The sequence below is a fragment of the Myxine glutinosa genome, chromosome 7 (assembly GCF_964187855.1).
Source record: "Myxine glutinosa chromosome 7, kmMyxGlut1.1, whole genome shotgun sequence".
NCBI lineage: Eukaryota > Metazoa > Chordata > Myxini > Myxiniformes > Myxinidae > Myxine > Myxine glutinosa.
Window position 1 is genome coordinate 72,535,645 of NC_136267.1, and position 25,858 is coordinate 72,561,502.

Below are 25,858 nucleotides of genomic sequence, written 5' to 3' on the forward strand. Positions count from 1 at the left end.
ACAGGCTGAGTCAACCCCCTGGCGTTAATTCAGCGATCGACCGGGATTCGAACCCAGGATCCTAGGATCCTAAGCTGGCACCCTAGCCGCTAAGCCAACACCAGGCTAGTCGACTTCATAGCATAGTCGATCAATATTTATTTTACATGTTTATTCCAAGTGTGACGTTTATTTTGGGCTGCTGCCGACCTTCCTCTATTTTTTCGAAGCCCAGGAACCTAACCCCTTATTACTAAACAAAATTGGTTTCAACGATTGCGGTTTTGAATATTGCAGCATTTTCCAGCAAAGTTACCCTGTTTACTGCATATTAAATAATCATCCCTTATGGATATATAAAGACAAATTAGTGTATTTTGGTTCCAAATTTTTTTTACATTTTTTGTATACATAGTCGAGACTCGAGGAAGAGAGAGTTCAAGTACACTGAATGAATCGGGACACAACGCGCCAAAAAGAACAGTTGAGAGTGGGTGGGAGAAACACCAACAGCAGAGTTGAAGGCCAAGATAGAGGAGACTTTGACAAGCAATGGGTGTGGGAGGGAATGAGGATCAGTAGAGGATGCAGGGGACATAAAAGATGATGCGTGGGGTGGACAAGATGGAGAAGGAAACTCTGAGGAGGGAAAACTCAAAATTTGGAAGGAGGAAGGATTGGGATGGGGTGTTGACGAGGGTGTTAAAGATCATGGTTTTGGATTGGGGACGATCTGAGATGGTGGTGAACAGCTGTCTTGAAGATCTGGAGGGAAGAGTGAGATTGAAGAGGATGTGGAAATTGGTTCCACAAGTGGGCAAAAAGAGGAACGAATGAGTAGAGGTGAGCAGTGATCCTGGATTTTGGTAGTTTCACCAGAAGGGGTTGATGATGGACCATGTGTGCCCTGCAGAAACCTGGGGGTGGAGAGGTGGGACATAGTATGGAAAGAGCAGTGCATGCAAGACCAGAAAGGAGGCAGAAGAAGACAGACCATCGACCTGTCTGCGATGCAGGGGGTACAAAGACGAAAAAAGGTCATCAAACAAAGAAGAGTGTCCAACTTAAGATGGCGATGGGAGGGAAATGATGGATCAGCACTTGCACAGTGTAAAATTAATCAGTGTGTCATGATTTAAAAAAACCCAATCGAGGCAGCACACCGACACCAGTTGAAGAGGTGAATAAGGACTAGGTATTTACACCAGAACCACATCGTGAGAGATAAGAAATCGAGCACCAATTATCACTAAATACACAGTACTGGAGCAATGTACACTCTCAGTACAAACATAGCTCACAAGTACCTTTGTTTGTCGACAAACCGCACGATTGGAACTTTTGCTCGAATCAAGTGTTGCTTTCCAATGAATGCTGCAATGACATTGCATGAACAAATTACAATAAGACTTGAGCAAGGAAATAAAAAGAAATACGAAAGAGAACCACTGAAACAAATAAGATTCGAGCTTTATTCAATGACACAATTTACATTTTACTAATGCAGGATGCAATTTTAGTACTTGAACTGAAAAGTAAACACCACAAAAGTTAGCAGTTTTGAGAAATCCCGATTCGTTTGTTTCATTAACCATGGAGACCATAATATGAATGCACAAATAAACTTCAAACAATAATACAGTGGAACCTTGACTTACGAGTTTAATTCGTTCTGTGACCGAGCTCGTAACTCAATTTGCTCGTTTCTCAAATCAAATTTCCCCATTAAAATGCATTGAAATGCTATTAATCCGTTCCAGCCCGCCAAAAACCACACCAATTTTTTTTTAAATATACAGTATATATAAAAATATCTCGCGCTTTATATTTCACCTGTATGCAGCATACAAGTTGGCAGGATGGCCTGGACTGTAGGTACGCACACTTGACTCTAAACTGTCCAGCCTGGGTTTGAATCCCGACCCAGCTATAACCTGTCATGTCGGTGTTTCACAGGCAGGGTGATTCATCAATGTGTGTACCGCTAAACTGGGCGCCCCGTTTGCGTCCCATTAGTTGTTGGATGTTAAGGATCTCACCGTGTTTTCCACAAAGAGAAGGCGAGCTATCGCCGGCACTCTGAACAAGTTGTGGCCTGGCATGCTCTTCTCCTCTGCCGTTATATACGTCCTCCTCGGCATCTTTTTCCAGAAGAGCCCTGTCTCGTCACAGTTGAAGATTTGCTGGGGGATGTATCGTTCGGCTTCTATCAGTTCGGCAAAAGTTATAATAAAATCTTCAGCTGCCTTCACATCCGCCTCACCAAGTCGACAACACGCACACCTCGCTCATGTTGTTCGACGATTGCGTGTTTTATATCCAAGCACATCATCCTCTTCTTCTTCTCAGTACTGCCCTTGGCACTCAATTTCTTAGGACCCATGGTTAAAACTAAGAAATTTTCCAAAATAACCAAAATGCGAAAACAAAACAGCAGCGATATACGGCAGAAATGCTTGCACGGCAAGATAACCACGTGACCGGAACCCACCTGGTGGCGGGTGGCGTAAGCTCGTAACTCAAATCTCGGCTCGCATCTCAAAGCAATAAACCGCCCGAGCGACGGCTCGTATCTCGGAAAACTCGTAAGTTGGTGCACTCGTAAGTCAAGGTTCCACTGTACAATGGTAAACGTATCCAGAAAGCACAGTGTCGGTAGATGTGTAGAACAATGGATGGAATCAACAGAACATCGATTGGAGTATGATAACTACTGTGGTCTCAACACATGATAGAATCAAATCTGACGTTTCGGCCATTAACATTTGGTTTCACAGAGGACTTCACTCGTGAGTAGGTTGGATGCCTCTATTCCGTGTTTGGTTCCAAAACTTGTGTCCCCAACCCATCACTCTTGGTACCCATCCTTCCCAGTCATATCCAACTGCTCCTGGACTCAGTATCTTTTACACCTGAGAAGGTGGAGAAGGTTCCTGCAACCCTCGACTCTGACTCTGACTCTGACTCTGCAACTGTACCGGACGGCATCAGCTCACGTGTCCCAAAAAACATGGTCTGCTGCTCTTGCACATCCTCTCTCTGCCCTTTTCACCTGATCATTTGCCCTTGGCAATCTTCCATCTCCTTGCAAATCCACCAACATCACCGAATTACATAACTAGAATAGCACTCTTCAACCGATATGTCTTCGCCCACATTATTACATCACAATACATACTTGAACAAAGTTTGATTCAAATCTATTGATCTGTTCTCATGCATCGCATTTTTACCTGACATGACCTCTTATGACGAAATCGAATCAGTTCATCTTTGCATCATAATATATACAGTAAAACCTTGACTTAAGAGTTTAATTCGTTCTGTGACCGAGCTCGTAACTCAATTTGCTCGTTTCTCAAATTAAATTTCCCCATTAAAATGAATTGAAATGCTATTAATCCGTTCCAGCCCCCCAAAAACCACACCAATTTTTTTTGTTACGTGTTTTTAAATAAGAGAAATGTACTTTATAAATAACAAATAATGTATAAACAAGCACGACCTCGTATATACTGTACATAATAAAAGAGAATGTAAAGAAATAAACTGGTTTTATTAAGTGTATTTACTCACACTCCTCACTGTATTTACTCACTGTATTTACTGACACTGTCAACCACACAAACAACAACTTCTCCATTTCTTCATGGACAGAGGTCCGGAGCTTTGAAATAATCTTAAAGCCCTTGGCTGGCGTTATAGCCTTTATCGACTCCTTCTGCTTCAAAATCGTACATATCGTAGTACTGCGATCGTACTGCCTCGCCAAGTCGACAACACGCACACCTCGCTCATGTTTTTCGACGATTACGTGTTTTATATCCAAGCACATCATCCTTTTCTTCTTCTCAGCACTGCCCTTGGCACTCAATTTCTTAGGACCCATGGTTAAAACTAAGAAATTTTCCAAAATAAACAAAATGCGAAAACAAAGCAACAGCGATACGGCAGAGATGCTTGCACGGCAAGATAACCACGAGACCTGAACACTCGCTGGGCCACCTAGTGGCGGGTGGCGTAAGCTCGCTCGCTCGTAACTCAGATCTCGGCTCGCATCACAAAGCAAAAAATCGACCGAGCGACGGCTCGTATCTCGGAAAACTCGTAAGTTGGTGCACTCATAAGTCAAGGTTTCACTGTACTTATATTGAGTTTGGTAAAATCCCATCACTGGTTCACAAGTTAGTTCATCAACAGAATTTTTACCTAACAGGACCTCTGTCCTTTGACCTCTTGACCCCATAATCTAATCCGTTTATTCCATCAGTATACATACTTGTACTAAGTTTGACTTACTTCCCTTCAGTTGCTCTCAAGTCGTCAGGCGAAAAAACTGATCCCTCAACTACAGACCTATTATCTTAATTCTAAGCATCAAGGTCAAGGAATCCATCATCGCAGTCGACATGAAATCCTTTCTTTTCTTCAACAACCTCATCTCAGATCACCAATTTTGTTTCAAACCAGGTCACTCCACCATGGACCTGCTGCTTCTACTCACCAAACAATGGATGGAGGCCCTAGATGGCAGACATGAGATCAGGCCCATTTCTGTGGTCATACCTCAAGCTTTCGATACAACATAGGATCCTGCTCTGCTCTCCAAACCCTCTGCTATGGCACCCAAGGCCAACTTCACAAACATCAAATTGACTTCCTCTGATCTCATAGCCAACATGTGGTTCTCAACAGAAATCCTTTCATCTCCATTCCCTGTCAAGGCTAGAGTGCACCAAGGCAGTATTTTGGGCCCATTCCTATTGCTGATCTTCATAAATGGTCTCTCTAACTCTCTGGAAAATCCCCTTCATCTATTTTCTGATGACTCCAACCTCTGCCGTGACATCCCTCATCCTTCAGACAGGTAGACTGCAGCCTCTTTGCACTCTTCAGAACTTGAAAAAAAAAAAAACACAAGATGATCAAACACTTAGAATATGTCTTTCAATCCAGACAAATCTCACACTCTCCCCTCTCCAGCAAGCCCTACTATCTACTTTCTTAACAATCCTCTAGAGGAAGATCAGTCATTCAAACTCCTGAAACTCAACATCAGCCATGATCTTTCTTGGGAAAAACACATTTCAAAGTTGGGCCTCCAACGCCAGGCGCCGACTGGGCAAGTCCTTTCTTGGCACATCTGAACTCCTATCCACATACAGTCACGTGAAAAAGTGAGTACACCCCATGTAAAGTTTTGACTTTTTCAACATATTTCAACATACAGCTATTAGATCTTCATTTCAACAATATTGATAGACTAGCCGAAACCCGTGGAACATCCACGGAAGGGAGGATGTGGTGTATGGATAGAGTACCATTATGGATGGCATAGGGGAGCGCTCATGGGATCTTCTTCTTCCGTTAACCTCCAATTTTTTCTCTTTAAGTTAAGTCCAATCAGTCCTCTCTGTTTGAAGTGCTCAGGCCATGCCTTCCCACTCTCATACTTTTATTTCCGTTCGGTGTAGAAAGAGATTGACATATCGTTCATCTGTTTTCAGCTCGTTATCTTTAAGCTTCCTTACGTCTCGCCACCTGCTACACCTCTCTGAGTTACGAGGATTTATGCAACGCACCCCGAGTATCGCAACGTCACTACATTTAACTTTATTAAAATGACGATAAAGACGTTTCCTTATATATCCTAATTTAAAATGTTCAAGGGAATAAAAAGACCATTTGGTTCACACCACCCATGTTCACACCACTCGACTGTCCAATCAGCGGACGGCTCGCTTCGCCTTCGCCCAGCAGACGCCAATACGATGGCGTCGTAAGATGGTGTCGTATCGGCAGTTAATTGGACGCTTTTGGGCCCCAACATCGGCTAATTCAGCTTTTTCGAGTATGGCTGTACGTGATAAACAAAGAGCGCGGTTCGTAGATCGTAAATCCATGAGTGCCGTGGGCATCGGGTCACTGGGTGCGGCGTAAAAGGGATAACAAAGTCGAGTCCTTACGCTATTATTATATAGATAAAGGTGATATAATATAACAAATATCATGAAACATTTACATTTTATAGTCCATTGTATAATTTAAATAAACAAATGCAAATTTCGCATGTGGAAAAAGTAAGTACACCCTTGGCTCTAATAGGTGGTATTGTCCCCCTTTGGCAAAAACAACCTCAAGTAGGCGTTTCTTATAACTGTCTACCAGTCTCTGACATCGACTGGGAGACATTCTTGCCCACTCCTCCATTCAGAATTCTTTCAGCTGTGCGATGTTTGAGGGGTTTCTTGCATGCACAGCTCGTTTCAAATCCTCCCACAACATCTCGATGAGATTTAGATCCGGGATTTGACTTCGCCATTCCAGACCCTCCATTTCTTTCTTTTCAGACATTCCTTGGTGGATTTACTGGTATGTTTAGGGTCATTGTCATGTTGCAAGGTCCACTTTCGGTTGAGCTTCAACGTTCCGACAGATGGCCTCACATTATCCTCAAGCACCCTCTGGTACAATGAAGAATTCATAGTTAATGCCAAACAGGAAATTAGAGCTGTCTCCCTCGACATATCACGTGCCTTCGACACGGTCTGGCACCCCGCTCTGCTCACCAAACTCTCCTCCTTTGGTATCCATGGAAATCTCCACGCATGGCTGGCGGACTTCCTCTCTAGTCGTCGTCAACGTGTGGCCCTGAATGGGTTTCTCTCATCTCCTCTTCCTGTTCAGGCTGGAGTTCCCCAAGGCAGTGTTCTGGGCCCCGTGCTTTTTCTGGTCTTCATCAATGATCTCTCTGACTCTCTCGAAAATCCTCTCTATCTCTTTGCTGATGACTCCACTCTCTGCCGCTCCATTCCTCTTCCCTCAGATCGGCAGTCTGCTGCCTCCTCACTCTCTGAAGACCTGGACAAAATCACAGACTGGTCAAACAAGTGGAACATGTCTTTCAATCCTGACAAATCTCACACTCTTACTATGTCTCTCCGAAAAGATCGACTGGACAACCCTCCCATCTACTTTCTCAACAATCCTCTCCAAGAAGTTCTGTCGCTCAAGATTTTGGGTCTCACTATCTGCCATGATCTTTCTTGGGAAAACCACATTTCCAAGCTGGCCTCCAAAGCCAGTCGCCGACTGGGCATCCTCCGTCGTGCGAAGTCCTTCCTCGGCACACCTGAGCTCCTCACCACATACAAGGCTTTCATCCGCAGCTCAATGGAATACTGTTCTCCCCTATGGGCCGGTGCTCCTGCCTCACACCTAGCTCGGCTTCACGCTGTTGAAACCAAAGCTTTCAGAATTATTGGAATCTCCCGCGATGAAGCTATCTCTGAGGGCCTTTCACTCACTCACCGCAGGCAGGTAGGTGGTCTTTCTGTCTTCTACCGACTCCTCTCCGGCCTTGCACCCCCAGCTCTCTCTGTGCTCTGTCCCCCAAATATTCCTACAGGTCGCACAAGATCTGCCAGCAACCCTCTGATGGTTAAACTGCCGAAATCTCGGCTCTCCGCTCACCTTCACTCTTTCATTCCTCTTTTCTCCCGCCTCTGGAACAAACTCCCTCACTCCCTTCAATCCCACTCCTCCCTCCAGGTCTTTAAAACAGCTGTTCACCACCATCTCTTATCTTCCCCCATCCAAAACCTTGATCTTTTCTACCCCCGCTAATTCACCCCAGATCCACCTTGTTTGAAATTCCAACTTCTTTCCTGGAAGTCCTGGCAGTGTCCATATGTTTTATACCTCTCCCACTGCCCCCTTCCCACGCCCCCCCCCCCCAAAGCCCTCGCCCTCTCTCAGATCTCTCGATGTCTCCATGTCTCTCGGTCCCTGCTCTCAAATGTTGTGTTTGTGTCCTTCCCCCTCTCTCCCCATCTTGTCTACCGCTCCCTATGTTATATGTTTTATGTGTCGGTTTGTCTTTCTGTGTGATTAATGTTCGCTCTTTCACGAGCCTCGATATTGTATACAAAAAAAAAAAAATAAAAAAAAAAAAAATAAATAAATAAAAAAAAATAAATAAATAAAAAAAATAAAAATAAAATAAAAAAAAAAAAAAAAAAAAAAAAAAAAAAATTGTGGATTTGGCAGTTGGCAGTTGTTTGGAATCTTCTCCACTTGTAGATGATCTTCCGGACAGTCGAATGACTGATTTCAAATTGTTTGGAGATATTTTTAAATCCCTTCCCAGACTCGTAGGCATCCATAACCTTCTTTCTGAAGGCCTCAGAGAGCTCTTTTGATCGAGGCATGGTGACGCCACACACTTCAGCAACAAAGAGAAAACCAAACGAAATGTCTAAGGCTTAAATAAGACAGGTTCCTCCAAGATCCTCTCTAACGATGTTGTAATCATTTGCACCTGAGCTGGTGCACCTGATTCTCATTTTAGGTATTTGATGTCGTGATAAATGCAGGGGTGTACTTACTTTTTCCACATGCGAAATTTGCATTTATGCTTATTTAAATTATACAATGGACTACAAAATGTAAATGTTTCATGATATTTGTTATATTATATCACCTTTATCTATCAATATTGTTGAAATGAAGATCAAATATCTGTATGTTGAAATATGTTTTAAAAAGTCAAAACTTTACATGGGGTGTACTTACTTTTTCACGTGACTGTACAAGTAGGGCGGGTCATACTCAGGTGCCAAAATCAATCTGAAGGAAATCCTAACACGAGGGGTGCCTATATTATGTGTTTTTTTATGGGGAATTCAAATACGAGTTAATTTTTTTGATAGGATAACTCTAACCTACATCAATTTGTATTTCTAAATTGCTAATTTTACCCTTTCGAACCCCTTTATAAGATATTAAAAGATATAAGGGAAATCATTCATATTGACACAGCCAAATCAAATGTACATATTTATTAACAGGTGAACTGTATGTATATCACTGGTTACAATTACAAAGATCAATCTCCTTACTTCTTGAACTTTACCAGGTTGCACAAGTCCTGCTTTGACTCATTCTTGGACATCAGCCTCCTGCTGGTCTCCTGAGCCCTGATGCCTCCATCCCTCTTTACCTGTGAGAAGTACTTTGCAGAAGCCTCAGTCACCATTTTAACAACCCTCTCAATGCTTGGTGTGTGGCAAGGCCAGTTGAGCACCTCCATGGGGGTGTTGATGAAGTTCTTCACCTCCGAGGTGCTTAGGGAGCTGGTGAGAGGTGGCTCTGACACACCTTCCGACCAGCTGATCAAGTTACCAATGCTGGAAGCATCACAGTTGATGTCAGGTGTCTTTCTGGTCCTGACAGAGGAGTCCCCCAGCTGAGTGTCTGGGTCCCCCTCTCCCCTGATGGCCAGGATTCTCTCCACCCCCTCAGTCCTCTCCTTCTGATCCTCAGAGCACAGCAGTGTTTGGAGGATGGCTTCACTGTGGGCATACCAAGCAGATCTTCTCACAGTCGGCATCACAAGGTCCAGCACCTCCTTCCTCTGGGACTTGAGGCAGTCCAGCTGAAACAAGATGTGCCTAGGCCCTTCGATCCAGGAGTGCTTGACTTTCACGTTGAACCAACATGGATAATACACTCCAATGATGAATTCCACAATGAATTGCAGATTCTTCTGGTTCTTTCCTGTCAGTCCATGCTTTGACACCCAGAGCCTGAGAAGTCTGTTCGCTGTGGTGAGCCAGCGGCTGTGGTTTACTGGTCCAATCTCCACTAGAGCCAGCCTTGCAAGAAGCACTCCATCCCTGATTGCACAGACAATTTTATAGCCATAGTGTTGATCAGTTGAGAGATCTTCAATGGCCTTGTCAGACAGCTTGATCAGTGGAGGGCCAACAAAGATCCGGGTGAAGTTTGGATTGATATCCAAGTCTGTAGCAGAAGCAAGGAGCTTTCCTATTGGCCCGGAAAATGTGTTGTCTGACAGAGTAGGGCCATCAAGGTGAACAATGAGATGGCGCAGGGGAAGTTCACCAGTGTGCAGGTTGCACACGAACCAGACCAGCTTTCTCCCCAGGTGCAGCTCCAGCTGCCACATTACTCCAGCTTTCACACCAGTGTTGACATTTGTTGAGTCTCCTCCAATGGCCCACAAGGTCTTATCAAAACCCCTCTCTTTCAGCCAGGCAAACAGGACCTTAGCAATCTGCTCTGCATGTGACTCCTCTTTAGTTGCTTTCTCTGGGGTAAAGTGGAACAGATAGTAGCTACCAGGCTCACTAACAACACTATAGTGTTCTTCCTTGATCTTTGCAGGAAAAGATTGGTCACTGCCCTCAGCTTCCATCATCACATTGGTCAGGTCAATCCACCCATCAAAGAGGATGCAGGAGATCCCCCCCTACTCCCTGCACTTCTCATCAAACTCTTCCCCCAGCTCTGTCATCAACTTCTCCTGTGCTCTATTGACCTTGTTCTTATCAATCACTTTACTTGTATTGTCTTCTGTGATGATTCCTGCATCAATCAGAGCTGCAGTTGCTATCGCTGCAGTTGGCCTCAGCCCTATGCCATACCTTACACTAGCAAGGGCAATGTTTGGAATCTCATCATAGTTTTTCTGGACCTGTGTTGAAGCTGCAGGCTCAGTGTCAGTTTCAGGGAAGAGCTCAACTTCAGTGACAAACTCATCTTCAGCACCACTTCTCTCCAATTCCAGATCCTCATCACCATCTGACAAAAATCTCTCAACATCCTTCCTGGCTGCCTTCTCTGCTGCTGAAGCATTTTCCTCCTTGCTCCTTCTCCTTTTCTCTGCATTCTTTTTATTTTCCTGCCTTTCCAATGTCCTCACCTGTCTCTTGTGCTCTGGCAGATCAGGGCTCCCCATTTGGTGGGGTCCTTTACTTCCAACCTTCTCTTTCTGTCCCTTAATGTAGGGAAGATCTTTCACAGGAATCATTTTCTCTCTGCTGCAGGAACAGTTAATGTGGGCTTGGATCACACAGCCCTCACCGGCCTCACAGCCTCCCCCCTCACAACTGGTAATCTGACACTTGCAAGTCAAAATATCAAATAACTTGTCTAACTTGACAATGAACCTCTCTTTGGCATCAAGTTTGCCCTTCCCAAGAGAAAACTTCACTGCCTGATTCCAGACCTCCTTGAGCTTGGACATGATGGTCACCTTTTCATTGATAACAGGAGGCTTGAAAAGAGCATTAGCTTTGCTCCACTGACAAATCAGACCAGGCTAGATGTCAGACACGAGCTGGTCCACTGGGTAGTTCCTCCTGTCATCTTCACTTTGCTCCCTCAAGTAGATGCCATACCTCAGGATATCCCTCACAGTTGGCAGTTCAGACACCGACAGCTCCTGCCCAGTGCCAACAAGATTACTTAAATGAGAACTTGATTTCATCCTTGTTCTGACTTGAGCCATTTTTAGTAGTTCACACTGAAATAAAAACAATAATACACAGGTAAGTATCCACTACAGACAGATATTAAGGTATTACACAGGTATTACAGAAAACCGTCAAAATATTCACTTCACAGGTCACTATTTTCCTTCACATGTAACTCAGGCTGGCAATAGGTAAGTACACAAATCAATTAACAAATATAATATAAAACAAGGTAATTTACATCTAAAATTATTATCTATTTGTTCCTCAGGTTCCTTATCAAAAACGTACTTACTGGCATTGCCATAAGAAGAGAAGAGAAGACGGATGGATAAGGATTGCCAACCTCCTCAACATCGAGCTTTCAGCAACAAGATGGCTACAACTGCCGTCCCAACAGGAAGTTACCAAAATAAAAGCCCGAACTTCAAAATAAAAAACTTCTCTTTTTTTCCAGAAGAATAGCAAAAGAATCAAAAATTTAATAATAATCAACTGCAAATTGATGTAGGTTAGGGTTATCAGAATTTTAAAAAAACCTCAGATTTGTGTTCTACACACCAAAATACGTAATATGAACACCCCTCTCGATTGATTTCCAAAAAAAAAAAAGTATGGCCCGCCCTAGTGTACAAGGCTTTCATCCTCAGCTTGATTGAGTACTGCTCTCCCCTCTGGGCTGGCACCTCTGCCTCATATCTTGCTCAGGTTGACTCTGTGGTAACCAAGGCCTTTAAAATTAATGGAATCTCCCACGATGAATCTGAATGTATTGGCTAGCACAATCGCCATTTCAGTCAGGTCGTTGGTCTCTCCATCTTCTATCGCCTCCTTTCTGGTCTTGCACCCTCTGCTGTTTCCATGCTCACCCCTTCCTCCAGGTTTCTGCAGGGCACACACTCCACCATCAACCCCCTTCTGATGAAACTACCTAAACCCAGGATCATTGCTCATGTCCATTCATTCGTTCTTCTTTGTTATCGCCTGTGGAACCAACTTCCACATCTTCTGCAATCTCACACTTCCCTCCAGGTTTTTCAAGACAGCTCTTCACCACTATCTCAAATCACACCCAATCCAAATCAAAGGTTTTTTTTCTACCCTCATTAACCACCTTCCCCCACCCCAATACCACCTCCTTCCAAACTCCCAGTTTTCCCTCCTTGGAGTTTATTTTTGTATCCATTCTGTTCTCCCCATGCGCCCTCTCCTGCCGCCATTTCATCCCCACACCCATGGTTGGTCCAAATCTGCCTCTATCTTGACCTTCAACTCCGCTGTTGGTGTTTCATCCCTGTTTCTACTGTTTATTTTTGTCAATTTATATTCTGATCCATTCAAGGTACTAGTACTAGCTTTTTCATGAACCTTGACGATGTGTACCAAAAAATAACAATAATAAATAAATAAATAAATAAAACCCCTTCATCAAAGTAAAAGAGGCAGAACACAAAGGGTTAACCTCAAAAACGATACCTTTGCCTTGCTTCACACAGCAGTTAGCATACTCGGATTAACATCGTCACAATTCCTTTCATTAAAGAAAAATGCACTGCATGAGTGCGAAGTAAATAATGCAACACAGCAAATAAACTTACGCAGTTTGTGCAATATTTTGATTACTTGTTGAAGGGTAGATAGTACCTCCATCCTTTGTTTTACCTGAAAGGCACACAAACAGAACAACAATGGCACATGCAAGTAAACATTAATAAAATAATAAACAATTATTTTTAAAACTTTACACATTATAACAACGGCGATCCCCCTGACAAAATCCCCTACAAATAAAATGGATACAAGAGTTACAAATTGCCATTCACTTGAAGCACTTCACTAATATAAATTACATTCTTCAGTTAACGACCTTTTTGTAAAGAAAGCTAAGTAGCTTATGAGTTTTTGGGGCATGCTCCAAGTCATACAACTTAGAAAGCCAAAATCAAAATTGATTATTGAAACGGAACAAGTACAGTCGGACCCCAACATTTGTGGTCCCAACATTCGCGGGTTCCGCAGGTTCCACATATTCGCAGTTCATAAAATTGCGACCTGCTTCACATTTGTGGCCCCGTGTCCTGCGTATTCACGGTTTTTTGCAGCCACAAAAATATTTTAGCCGCGTTATAATCAAGGTTTGCAGGATATCCCACCATTCACACTGTGAACATAGCTTCACGGGATATCCCACCATTCACTCTGAACATTGCTTCATGGGATGTCCCACCATCTGCGCAACATGTCACTGTCACTGTACCCCCCTGAGTTACTGTACAGGGAATGGAAACATCTATTAGTGCAGTTCAAACCACATGTATTAGTGCAATTAGCTGTCCCCCATTTCCCCCAATGAAGCAATGCCCCGGCATTCGCGGGATTTTCCTCGACATTCGTGGGATTTTCCTCGACATTCCTGGGATTTTCCTCGACATTCGCAGGATTTTCCTCGACATTCGCGGGATTTTCCTCGACATTCGCGGGATTTTCCTCGACATTCGCAGGAATGTCCTCGATTCAGGAACCGCCAGGAACCTATCCTCCCTTTTCCCATTGAAGCAATGCCCCCACATTTGTGGTTCTGACATTCTCGGCATTTTCCAGGAACGTGTCAACAGCATGGACATACATCAAGCTTTTGATACATTCATATGTTGAGTTCTGACTCTATAGCCAAGGTGAACAGCAGATATGCAAATTAGCGGCTGCATCACCAATCAGTGTGAAAAAGGAAGCATATTGATATAATTCGCATGAATAACAAATTTAAATTAAACAACAAAACCTTAATCAAATACTAAAATTACCACACATGCCCAAAATGGTAACATCTGCTAACAAACAAAAATAATGTTAAGTACTGGTGTTTCTCTATTGTCTATGAGGTTTATCTTCTAAACAAGTAGGGTGTGACTCGGTAAACAATAGCACCAAGTACCACCACCACCACCATTTGTGGAAGTTGCAGAAAAGAATTCCGGTACGATTATATCGATTTCTTTTTTAACCCGTTCATTGTACAGATTGTAACACCATGGAGTTTAAAACGGGTTCATCACATACAACATAAGAGAACACGAGATTAGCAAGTACATTGGAATATGGAATTTTAATCCACGTGGAGCAGAAAAGTGGAAAAGCACAAAATAGCTCGTGTTAAAAGAAAAATATACATGTTATGGCTGTTATGCTGATGTTGCATTCTGATAAATACATAGTTGGCGTTGAGAAACACTGGCATTCCAAAACTTCATCACATCACATCATAAAAACATTCCACCCGGTCCCAAAAATGGTTTAATCTTTTAAGCCCACACCTCACTACAATGACGGACCACAATAATCCGTGCTTTCACTGGTACGCACCATCCTATGTTTCAACACAAGGCAGAGGTCACCATCGCTAGTGTCGCTGCCAAAGCCATTGATAGAGGAACCCACGAGGTAGAGCAGACTGTCTGTGTGATCAAGGAGAAAGATTATTCAAAAGGACTGGATTGTGCTTACCATCAGATAAAGTTTAAATATATATATATATATATATATATATATATATATATATATATATATATATATATATATATATATATATATATATATATATATATATATACAGACTTGGCATTTAAAATGGAATTTTTTTTTTTTTCTTGACTTGGGTTTACTTTCTTAACTCAGTATATCAATCTGGTGACTTTCTTTTACACTTTGGCGATTTATTTGTTAAAAGAACCATGTCACTGATTGTCTGTCGCAGCAAGAAGTCAACAACAGGATTATATCACAGGTGGCGTGGCAAAATGTACGGACAGGTGCATTTGACGATTGGCTTCACAGTCGGGTATACAAGGGTTGTTGCGTTCTGTATTAGTGGAAAACAACTGCTGCACGTCTCCAAAAGTTATTGCCGCTTCCTCTGGAGATGGTCCGTCAACTCGACAATGCTGTTTGTCATGGAGTGGTGGCTGTACGAAATTACGGCATGAAAGAGAGTGCTATTGCTCGGGAGTATGGCATCACTCAAGGTCAGGTGTCAAAGATCCTGAAACGAAATGCTCAGAGGGGTGTCCCTACTCCAATACCGAGGCCAGGACGTCCCCGCAGAGCCACAAGGAGGGATGATCGCCAGCTGCACCGGTTAGTCCGCAATGGCCGTACCAAGTCAGCTAATCGGCTTAGGGCTGAGTGGCAGCAACTGACAAATGTGCCTGTATCCAGAAGGCTAGTCAACCAACGACTGGTTCAAGCAGGCTATCGTGCCAGGCGTCCCCTGAGAAAGCGACGCCTGACCAGACAACACCGCCAGCGCCGATTGCAGTGGGCCAGAGAGCACCGTAAATGGCAGCCAGGACACTGGAATCACGTGATCTTCAGTGACGAGTCTAGATTTCTGGTCTATCGTCAAGATGGCCGCGTCCGAGTGCGCAGACAAGTGCATGAAGCCTACAACAAAGGTTGTATAGTGCCAAGAGTCCAAGCTGGAGGTGGTGGGGTGAGTGGGTGACCGTTTGGGCTGCTTTTCATGTAGGGGGCAAAACTGACCTGGTTGTTCTGAATGGAAACTTGAACCAGTTCAAGTACAGGGCCATTCTGGAAGATACATTGCTTCCATTTGCTCATGCAGCCTTTCGAGGAAACTTTGTCTTCCAAGATGACAATGCACGGCCTCATCGTGCTCGCATGATCCAACACTTTCTTGCTGACCGTGGTGTCGAGCATATGGAGTGGCCTGCCATGTCCCCAGATATTAATCCGATGGAGAACTTGTGGGCAGAATTAACGTGTCAAATCGACCACTTAGACCAGCAGCCGACCTCTGTGCGTGAATTGCAGCAGGCTATTGTCACTGCATGGCAAGCAATTCCTGTCCAAACCTTGGCAAATCTCGTGAACAGCATGCCTCAACGTGTACGTGCTCTCCTGAATGCTCGTGGGGGTTACACGAAGTACTGAACTGTAATTTTACTGTCCGTAATCCCAGTCGTAATTTAACTTTTGTTCAAAATTTTTTTGGCTAATGTGCAAAATAAAGAGATACTTCTGGAAAACATACAGAAGATTAACAAAGTACTGTCCATGAATTGAGTTCGATATCAGTTTACATCACTTTCAAGGATCAATTTATTTGTTTCGAAATGTCAAATGTGGTTTTTGTTTCTTTTAAAGGTCACATTAACAAAATCGAGAATAATTTCAACATAATTCCAATGAACTTTTGGTTCTAAGACATCTTGAAAAGTAAGTTCACCCCCACAAAAAAAAAATTCCATATTAAATGCCAAGTCTGTATATATATATATATATATATATATATATATATATATATAACACAAAGGATTTTCCTATCACACGAACCCGGGTTACACTCCCCCTAAAATAGATTATGTAAAATGATTAAAAATCACGGGGCAACCCGGGTTACCGCGTGGTGGATCATATATATAAATAAAAAAATACATCACCATTGTGCTGAAAAAGTTGAGATTTTAAATTTAAAAAAAAATTGGTGCAATATAAACTCCAAATCAACAACATGCAACTTTCTTCGGAATACTCAACTTTGAACAGTGAATGTGCGAGTGCCGTACCAAAAGCCATTTGCATCAGTGGATTCCACACGTTTGTGCCAAATATAGTGGAACACGAGTTATTAGAGACATCTCTCCATCTTACCACTGCAATATAAACACAGGCTCATCGCATGCACACTACTTGTGTTCCCACAATCCATAATGGCAATATCGGTGTCAATGACAGATGGTGTATGGAGATGCCTGCATGGGCACTAGCATTGTCAGAAGGTAGGTGAAACACTTCAAAGATAGAAACACTGACATCACCGATCAGCCACACTGAGGTCGGCCGAGACACGCCATGACTGAACGCAACGAGGATAAATTTGATGTGCCCATCATTGAGGACTGAACGTGATGGTTAGGAAGATCGCAGCATTGCTTGGCATTGGGACACCATGCCACATAGGAGATGATAGCGAATTTGGGGTAATCGAAAAGTTTGTTCATGCTGGGTTCTTTTTGCTTACTGGGGAATGCAAAAAAGCACATGCATGGATGCAAAAAACATGGATCACAGTTTCTTCAGAGACATGCTGTCAAGGGAGATGACTTCCTGTTCCATATCGTGAATGGTGATGAAAGCTAGCTCCACCATTTCGACCCCAAAAACAAGCAGCAAAGCATGGAATGGCATCACTCCACATCTCCAAAAACTAAGAAGGCCAAAAGAGTACCATCCGCCAGCAATGTTATGGGAACCATCTTCTGGGATTCCGAGGGCTGCATACTGGCCGATTTCCTGCCCAAAGGGGAAACCATCAACGTGGCTTGCTCGTGTTCAGACACTCAAGAAACTGAAACGTGCATTTCAGGAAAAGCGCCCGATGAAAAAAGCTGTCATCTTTAAACAAGACAATGTTAGACCTCAAGCTACACGTCTGACATCAGAGGAAATCTCAAAGAATGGCCAGGAGGTGCTCCCCCAACTCCCATACAGTCCAAATTGACCTCCTACCATCTGTCTGGGCCCGTGAAAGATCATATGAGAACCCAGCACTATGAAAACGACAAGGCAGTCCAGATAGCCACGCATAGTTGGTTGTGACGTGTTTGAGCAGACTTCTACCACAGTGGGATTTTAAAGCTTGTGCAGCACTGGCAGAAATGTGTGGATCGCTCTGGCGATTTTGTAGAAAAGTAATGTGGTATGTCCGGTTACTTTCGACAATATCAGTTTTCTTACATGTAGGCTGCCTACCTTTGTTTTACTGTATAATAAGCATGCTCATGACTTTCGGTAGGATCCTCATACATTCAATTAAACAGCAATCAATAAACTTTGTTTACACTTCTCAAAAAACAAATCACAGATTGCCCAAGGAAAACCCAATGTGAAATACAGTGTTAGTACTGTCCTTTGCAGGAGCAAATAATCCATCATATATAAGCAGAAGTCATCCACACTCTTGTATATTGAACAATAGATTGATGAGATCACAAAGCAAAGAGGGACATTGGATAGTGCATTAATAAGGTACGACTTGCATCAGACACTCACAGGGAAAGACCTGGCAGATTTCGTGCTGCAACGATTCCCTTAGACCTTCCCTGACCTGCCAGTGTGAATAGAACAGCTGGCATTGGTTGTAGAGCTGAAGCACTTGCTGACTCAACTGCCAAGAAAAAAAGAAATTGAAGAATCACAAATAATACCAATTATCAAATCAATAAAAAACCTCAACCCAGGATAAAGATCAGATCATGAACCATGCATGCCCTACACAAAGTGTCGGTGCTGGTGAAGCAGTTTCTATGGCTCGGGTAACAATCATGGACGGGTCGCCACTCCGACACAGGAAGTCAGGGCAGAAATTTGGAATTTGGCCAGGGTGCCGGCGATATCTCACCTACTCTTCGTGAAGTTATTGCGTGAAGTAAATTTGTTATTATTGCTCCATACTCAGGAAGTTTGGAACTGGGATCAAAAAGCAATATGACGCAAGAGTACAGAAGGTCAGCATTTATTACTTGCAAAATCGAAGATTTTTTCAAGTATATTGGTCGGTTGCGTTTGTTATTCTGTCTGTTTGTTTGTTTGTCACCGGCCTACAGGTCACAATTCTAAACCGATAGTCATGAAACTTCACCAAGTTGTAGTATAGAGGTCGTCACATTGAGAAGCCTATTGATTTTGAGGTCAAAGGTCATCTGGAAGTCGCATTTCTAAAATCACCATTTTAAATCCGATTGACTTAAAAATTGAACAGCATTTGTATATCGAGTCACTAAATTGGAAAACCAACTATTTTTGTGGTCAAAAGGTCAAAGGTCAACTCAAGGTCAAACTTCCAAAATCATCAATTTTCATCTGAAACCCCGTCAATTTTCATCCGATTGACCCGAGCTTGTATCAAGATCGTCAATTTTAACCTTGATGAAATGGACAATTTTCTGCATCAATGGAAACCTTTTGGGGGGAGGGGGGGGGGGATTTTGCAAGTATCATGCTCTGCATGACGTCTTCTTGTTTCTTGGTATTTGTTTGCATATACGTTTTATCATTGTAGAACAATAACACCTTTTATGATCAGTTCCCCTATTTTCAGTAAGCATACAAGTATTGGAACAAATGACTGACAGGTGTTTCTTATTGCATTGATTGTTCACATAAAACGGAGCTGTGAATGTCTAGTCTTGGTTTTAGCCTTTGATTTTGCCTTGGGAGTCTGCGGCATAAAAGCTAGTAGGTTTGGAGTCAGTATGCATAAACCAACATGAAGACCAGAGAACTGTCTATGAAAGAAAAGCAAGCGATCTGGAAGCTGAATGAACAGGAGGATTCAATCAGAACAATCACACAAAAATTGAGAAAAGAAAATACAACAATTTGGAATATCTTGAAAAATAAAAAGCCACTAGTGTACTTAGCCAATAGACAATGGCCAGGTCAGCCAAGGAAAACAACTTCAGTTGACAACAGAAAAATCATCAGAGCTGTGAAAAAGAACCCTAAAACAACTCAGTGACATCACTGACAACCTCCAGAGTGCAGGGGTGAAAGTATCAAAACCTATCGTTCGCAGAAGACTTCAACAACAGAATGACAAAGGCTACACCGCAAGATGCAAACCTCTCATCAGCACCAGAAATAGAAAGACCAGATGAGAATTTGCCAAGTACAGAGGTGAGCCAGTAGAGTTCTGGAACAAAGTTTTATGGACAGATGAGACCAAGATAAAACTTTACCAAAGCAATGGAAAGGCAAAAATGTGGAGAAAGGAGGGAACAGCATATGACCCAAAGCATACTACCTCATCTGTGAAGCATGGTGGAGGTAGTGTCATGGCTTGGGCTTGCATGGTTGCCTCTAGAACTTGCTAACTCATCTTTATGTAACTAATGATGGCAGCAGTGTACACAATAAAATGCCTCTAAACTCATTGGTCAGCGCTTCACCATGCAGCAAGACAACGACCCAAAACACTGCCAACACGAGTCTCGCGAGATCTCGGAGACGGTGGGAGGGATTTTCGAAGCTCCACACGGTCTCCACGTTTTTCGAAGTTAAGTCTGTTCACAATTGTATTTTGTCGAAACTGTATTTATCTTTCGGTGTGTGAAGTTATTGTGTGCAACTTTGGTTGTTTCTCGGTGTTTATCTTTCATAAATTGATCGTCTGTTTGCCGTGTCGCGAGCAAGGCCTTTGCCGCGTCGCGAACGATTTGAAATCGAAGTTAAGTGATTGTTCCCATTTGTATTTTCGTTAAAACTGTATTTATTTATGGTGTTGTACGTATATTGTGTCCCGACGAAGATTTTTCGGTGCAAATCTTTCATACCTGTATTGAAAATCGTGTTAATTCGTGTCGTGTCTTGAGGCCTTGTACAGTGTGCACTGTACAACCTTGAGGCTTTGTTTTTCTCTCAGCGGTCCATCGTTTTGTGATCCAATAACTTTCGTTCTCTGTATTCCCAGGCTTTTCACCCATAGCCTACTTCCTTGTGTAAATCTCAACTCAAAAAAAAAACAAAAAAAAACAAAAAAAAAACATTTCCTTCTCTGTTCTCATTCGTTTATTCATTCTTATTCGTTCGTTCGTTCTTCGACCACGTGTTTCTCCCCCATTTCCCCCAGATAGTTTTCACTCATTAACCTTCAATGTTTACACTTTCCCCTCAAGTTATGTATTCCGTCATATTTTATAACACCTTTTTCTTCTTCTTTAAAAGGCTGCTTTCGACTTGCTCACCAAATCAATTCATCCCAAAAAAAATATCCATCTCCTATAGTGCCTTTTTTCTACATTCCCTAAACTCTCCTGCACTCCATCCTCCATCCAGCGTCCTTAAACGTATTTTTAACTCGAAGGTCACAAGAAACTCATTTTGCAATAAATGTTCGTTTCCCATAAATCGTACACTTTCAAAAATCCAATCTCACCCCTCCCCTCCAAATCTTCCCCATAACCCCTCCCCTCCAAATCTTCCCCATCACCCCTCCCCTCCAAATCTTCCCCATCATCCATCCCTTTCAAATCTCCCCCCTTGCCCCCTCCCTCCTAAACTGCCCCCTCCCTCCTAAACTACCCCCTCACCCCTCCCCGCCAAGACGCCCCCTCGCCCCTCCCCTCCTAGACTCCTGCCTCACCCCTCCCCTCCAAATCTCCCCCATATCCCATCCCTTTCAAATCCCTCCCCTTGTCCCTTCCATCCCAAACTCCCCCCTCACCCCTCCCCTTCAAATCTCCCCACCCTCATTGCTTCTCAATTTCCCCCCTCTCACTCCCCCTCCTCAAAGCGTCCTCCCCGCTTCTTCCCCCTTCAAACTCTCACCTCCATCTCCCCCAACCTTCTGCCTCGCTCTTCCCCCTCCTCAAATAACACCTCATTGTGGCTCACCCAATCACCATCAAACCTTTTGTCCGCCCCATCCTTCCCTTTCTCCGAGCTATTCTGAAATCTCTGACACACCTTCAACAGCTCTCCCTACCTCTTCCACCTCTTCCACATCTTACCCTACCCCTCCTCCCCCCTGTTCTGTATCTGATGCTCCCCCTTCCTCTTCATTAACGGTATGGACCTCAAACATCCGGGGCCTTCGTTCAAACTTAACTGATCTCTCCATACAGGTTGCTTCTGTCAAACCAGACGTGATCTGCTTAACAGAAACTTTCCTCCTTTATGATGTCTCTGATTCCATAGTATCTCTCCCGGGCTACTCCCTCCTCCGGTATGATAGACCTGAGCCTCGTCCTGGAGGCGGGGTTGCTATCTTTATCAAAAACTCTCTTCCTCACTCGCCCTGCACTGCACTCTCTCCACCTCACCCCCAGGAATACCTCTGGCTACGGCTTCCCCTTCGCTCCCACCTCTTGTTCATATGTGTGTTGTACCGTCCACCAAACAGTGATGACTCCATCTACATCTCGCTGTCTGATGATATGGACCAACTTCTATCTACTCATCCCAACTCTCTCTTCCTCATATGTGGTGATTTCAACTGTCATCATGCCAGTTGGCTGGGTGTGGGTACCTCTCTCACCAGCCATGGCTCCTCAGCAAAGGACTTCTGCGACTCACTGGGACTGACACAATCTGTCAATTTCCCGACCCGGATCTCAGTCAACGGAACATCTTCTCTTCTGGACTTGGTTATGACTAACTTCCCTGAAAATGTCTGCTGCTCTTCTTCTGCTCCGATCGGATCATCTGATCATGTCCTTGTTAAAGTGGACATCTCTCTGACCATCCTCAGGGAGCCTGCTCAGCGTCGACGAGTCTGGCATTTCACTCAGGCCAACTGGCACGGTCTTCAAGCAGCCATCAATCATCTGGACAGGTCCCCCATCTCTACCACCTCTGACATCAACTCATCCTGGGAATTCTTCCAAAGTAAATTGCTCTCTCTCATGCACAGATTTATCCCATCTCGTCTTCAGTTGTCATACCCTTCCTCCCGTCCATGGTACACGGAATCTTGTGGTGAGGCTTTTGCCCAGAAACAACTTGCCTTCGTCTCCTGGAAAGCAAATCCAACGGAAGGAAATCTCATTTCCTTTCACAAAGCCCGAAACAAGTGTGTGTCCACCCTCAGGAGAGCCAGGAAACAATATCTCTCCGTTCTCAAGACCGAACTCTCTTATCTGTCTCCCTCTTCCAAATCCTGGTGGCGTCTGGTCAAATCCGTTTCTGGTGTTTGTTCCCCCTCCATCCCCTCCCTTACCTCAAACGGCTACACAGCTGACTCCGCACGTGAAAAAGCTGAATGCCTCAACTCTGTGTTTGCCTCTAAATCTTGTGTCCCAAACCCATCCCTCTCTGTACCCACCATACCCAGTCGTACCCTGCTGCTCCTGGACTCCGTGTCCTTTCCTCCTGACAAGGTGGAAAAGTTTCTGTCAACCCTCGACTCTGATTCTGCAACTGGACCCGACGGCATCAGCCCACGGGTCCTAAAATCCTGCTCTGCTGCTCTATCTCACCCTCTCTCTGTTCTCTTCACCCTCTCTTTTGCTCAAGGTCAACTGCCATCTGCTTGGAAATCAGCCAACATCACCGCTTTGCACAAAAAAGGTGCAAAAACAGATCCTAGCAACTACAGACCAATCAGCCTTCTCCCAATTATCAGCAAAGTCATGGAATCCATCATTGCTTCGGATATGAAATCTTTCCTCTTCTCCAATGGCTTGATCTCTGATCATCAATTTGGTTTCAGACCAGGTCACTCTACTCTGGACATGCTGCTTCTGCTGTCTCAACAATGGATGGAGGTCCTCAATGCCAAACAGGAAATTAGAGCTGTCTCCCTCGACATATCACGTGCCTTCGACACGGTCTGGCACCCCGCACTGCTCACCAAACTCTCCTCCTTTGGTATCCATGGAAATCTCCACGCATGGCTGGCGGACTTCCTCTCTAGTCGTCGTCAACGTGTGGCCCTGAATGGGTTTCTCTCATCTCCTCTTCCTGTTCAGGCTGGAGTTCCCCAAGGCAGTGTTCTGGGCCCCGTGCTTTTTCTGGTCTTCATCAATGATCTCTCTGACTCTCTCGAAAATCCTCTCTATCTCTTTGCTGATGACTCCACTCTCTGCCGCTCCATTCCTCTTCCCTCAGATCGGCAGTCTGCTGCCTCCTCACTCTCTGAAGACCTGGACAAAATCACAGACTGGTCAAACAAGTGGAACATGTCTTTCAATCCTGACAAATCTCACACTCTTACTATGTCTCTCCGAAAAGATCGACTGGACAACCCTCCCATCTACTTTCTCAACAATCCTCTCCAAGAAGTTCTGTCGCTCAAGATTTTGGGTCTCACTATCTGCCATGATCTTTCTTGGGAAAACCACATTTCCAAGCTGGCCTCCAAAGCCAGTCGCCGACTGGGCATCCTCCGTCGTGCGAAGTCCTTCCTCGGCACACCTGAGCTCCTCACCACATACAAGGCTTTCATCCGCAGCTCAATGGAATACTGTTCTCCCCTATGGGCCGGTGCTCCTGCCTCACACCTAGCTCGGCTTCACGCTGTTGAAACCAAAGCTTTCAGAATTATTGGAATCTCCCACGATGAAGCTATCTCTGAGGGCCTTTCACTCACTCACCGCAGGCAGGTAGCTGGTCTTTCTGTCTTCTACCGACTCCTCTCCGGCCTTGCACCCCCAGCTCTCTCTGTGCTCTGTCCCCCAAATATTCCTACAGGTCGCACAAGATCTGCCAGCAACCCTCTGATGGTTAAACTGCCGAAATCTCGGCTCTCTGCTCACCTTCACTCTTTCATTCCTCTTTTCTCCCGCCTCTGGAACAAACTCCCTCACTCCCTTCAATCCCACTCCTCCCTCCAGGTCTTTAAAACAGCTGTTCACCACCATCTCTTATCTTCCCCCATCCAAAACCTTGATCTTTTCTACCCCCGCTAATTCACCCCAGATCCACCTTGTTTGAAATTCCAACTTCTTTCCTGGAAGTCCTGGCAGTGTCCATATGTTTTATACCTCTCCCACCGCCCCCTTCCCATGCCCCCCCCCCCCCAAAGCCCTCGCCCTCTCTCAGATCTCTCGATGTCTCCATGTCTCTCGGTCCCTGCTCTCAAATGTTGTGTTTGTGTCCTTCCCCCTCTCTCCCCATCTTGTCTACCGCTCCCGATGTTATATGTTTTATGTGTCGGTTTGTCTTTCTGTGTGATTAATGTTCGCTCTTTCACGAGCCTCGATCTTGTATACAAAAAAAAAAAAAAAAAAAAAAACACAACCAAGGAATTCATCGGAAGGAAAAAGTGGAAGGTTTTAGACTTGGCAAGTCAATCTCCTGATTTAAATCCAATGGAGCATGCATTTCCCTTGCTGAAGAGGAGACTAATGACAGAAACCCCCCAAAACAAACAACAACTGAAAATGGCTGCGGTAACGGATTGTCAAAGCATCTGAAAGGAAGACACCAAGTTTGGTGATGTCAATGAGTCACAGGGCTCGATACAGTTATTCCATGCAAAGGATGCAATCAATTATTATTATACCACATTAATTTGCTTTAAGTTAATCTGTTCCGATACTTATGTTTACCGTAACTAAAATGGGGGGACTGAACATAAAAAGTGCTATTCTTCCACAATGGTGAAACATATATATACATAGAAATACCAAGAAATAAAAGATGACCTTCTGTACTCTTGCAACGTATTCATCTTTTGATCTCAAACCAAAAAATTATTGAGTACATAGCATTAATTTCAAATTTGACTTCACTGTTCAAATACTTATGGAGGGCACTGTATATACATCACATGGATAAAATAAGACACCCATATCCTTCTGAAAAATGACGAAGATATCCTACAAGTTTTCCATATGCGATGTCAACTCCACATCTTTGGGGTTCGACGGTATGATAGAGTATCAAACAGGACCATCTGTGAGATCACTACAATCAGCCCGATCACACTCGATATTGCAAGGAGATGCTATTCCTTGTTTGGACACATCCACCACTTGAGTGAACATGTACTGGCTCATATCTCCCTGGAATTTGCCATAAATCTCTACCATGGTCACCGACTCGATCCAACATGGCGTCGTCCTCAAGGAGGCCCAAGA

General features: G+C 43.9%; 1 protein-coding gene across 3 annotated transcripts in view; it reads right to left on the reverse strand.

Moving 5' to 3' along the window:
* Positions 1-25,858, reverse strand: part of TENT2 (terminal nucleotidyltransferase 2) — a 128,248-nt gene that overhangs the window by 23,707 nt on the left and 78,683 nt on the right. For all 3 annotated transcript variants that reach the window (XM_068122547.2, XM_068122546.2, XM_068122549.2), the window contains exons 5-8: positions 18,330-18,444; positions 14,622-14,713; positions 12,857-12,920; positions 1,287-1,353 (exon numbers count right to left, since the gene is read on the reverse strand). In XM_068122547.2, coding sequence (XP_067978648.1) covers positions 1,287-1,353; positions 12,857-12,920; positions 14,622-14,713; positions 18,330-18,444 — 338 coding nt within the window. The remainder of the gene's footprint in view (positions 1-1,286; positions 1,354-12,856; positions 12,921-14,621; positions 14,714-18,329; positions 18,445-25,858) is intronic.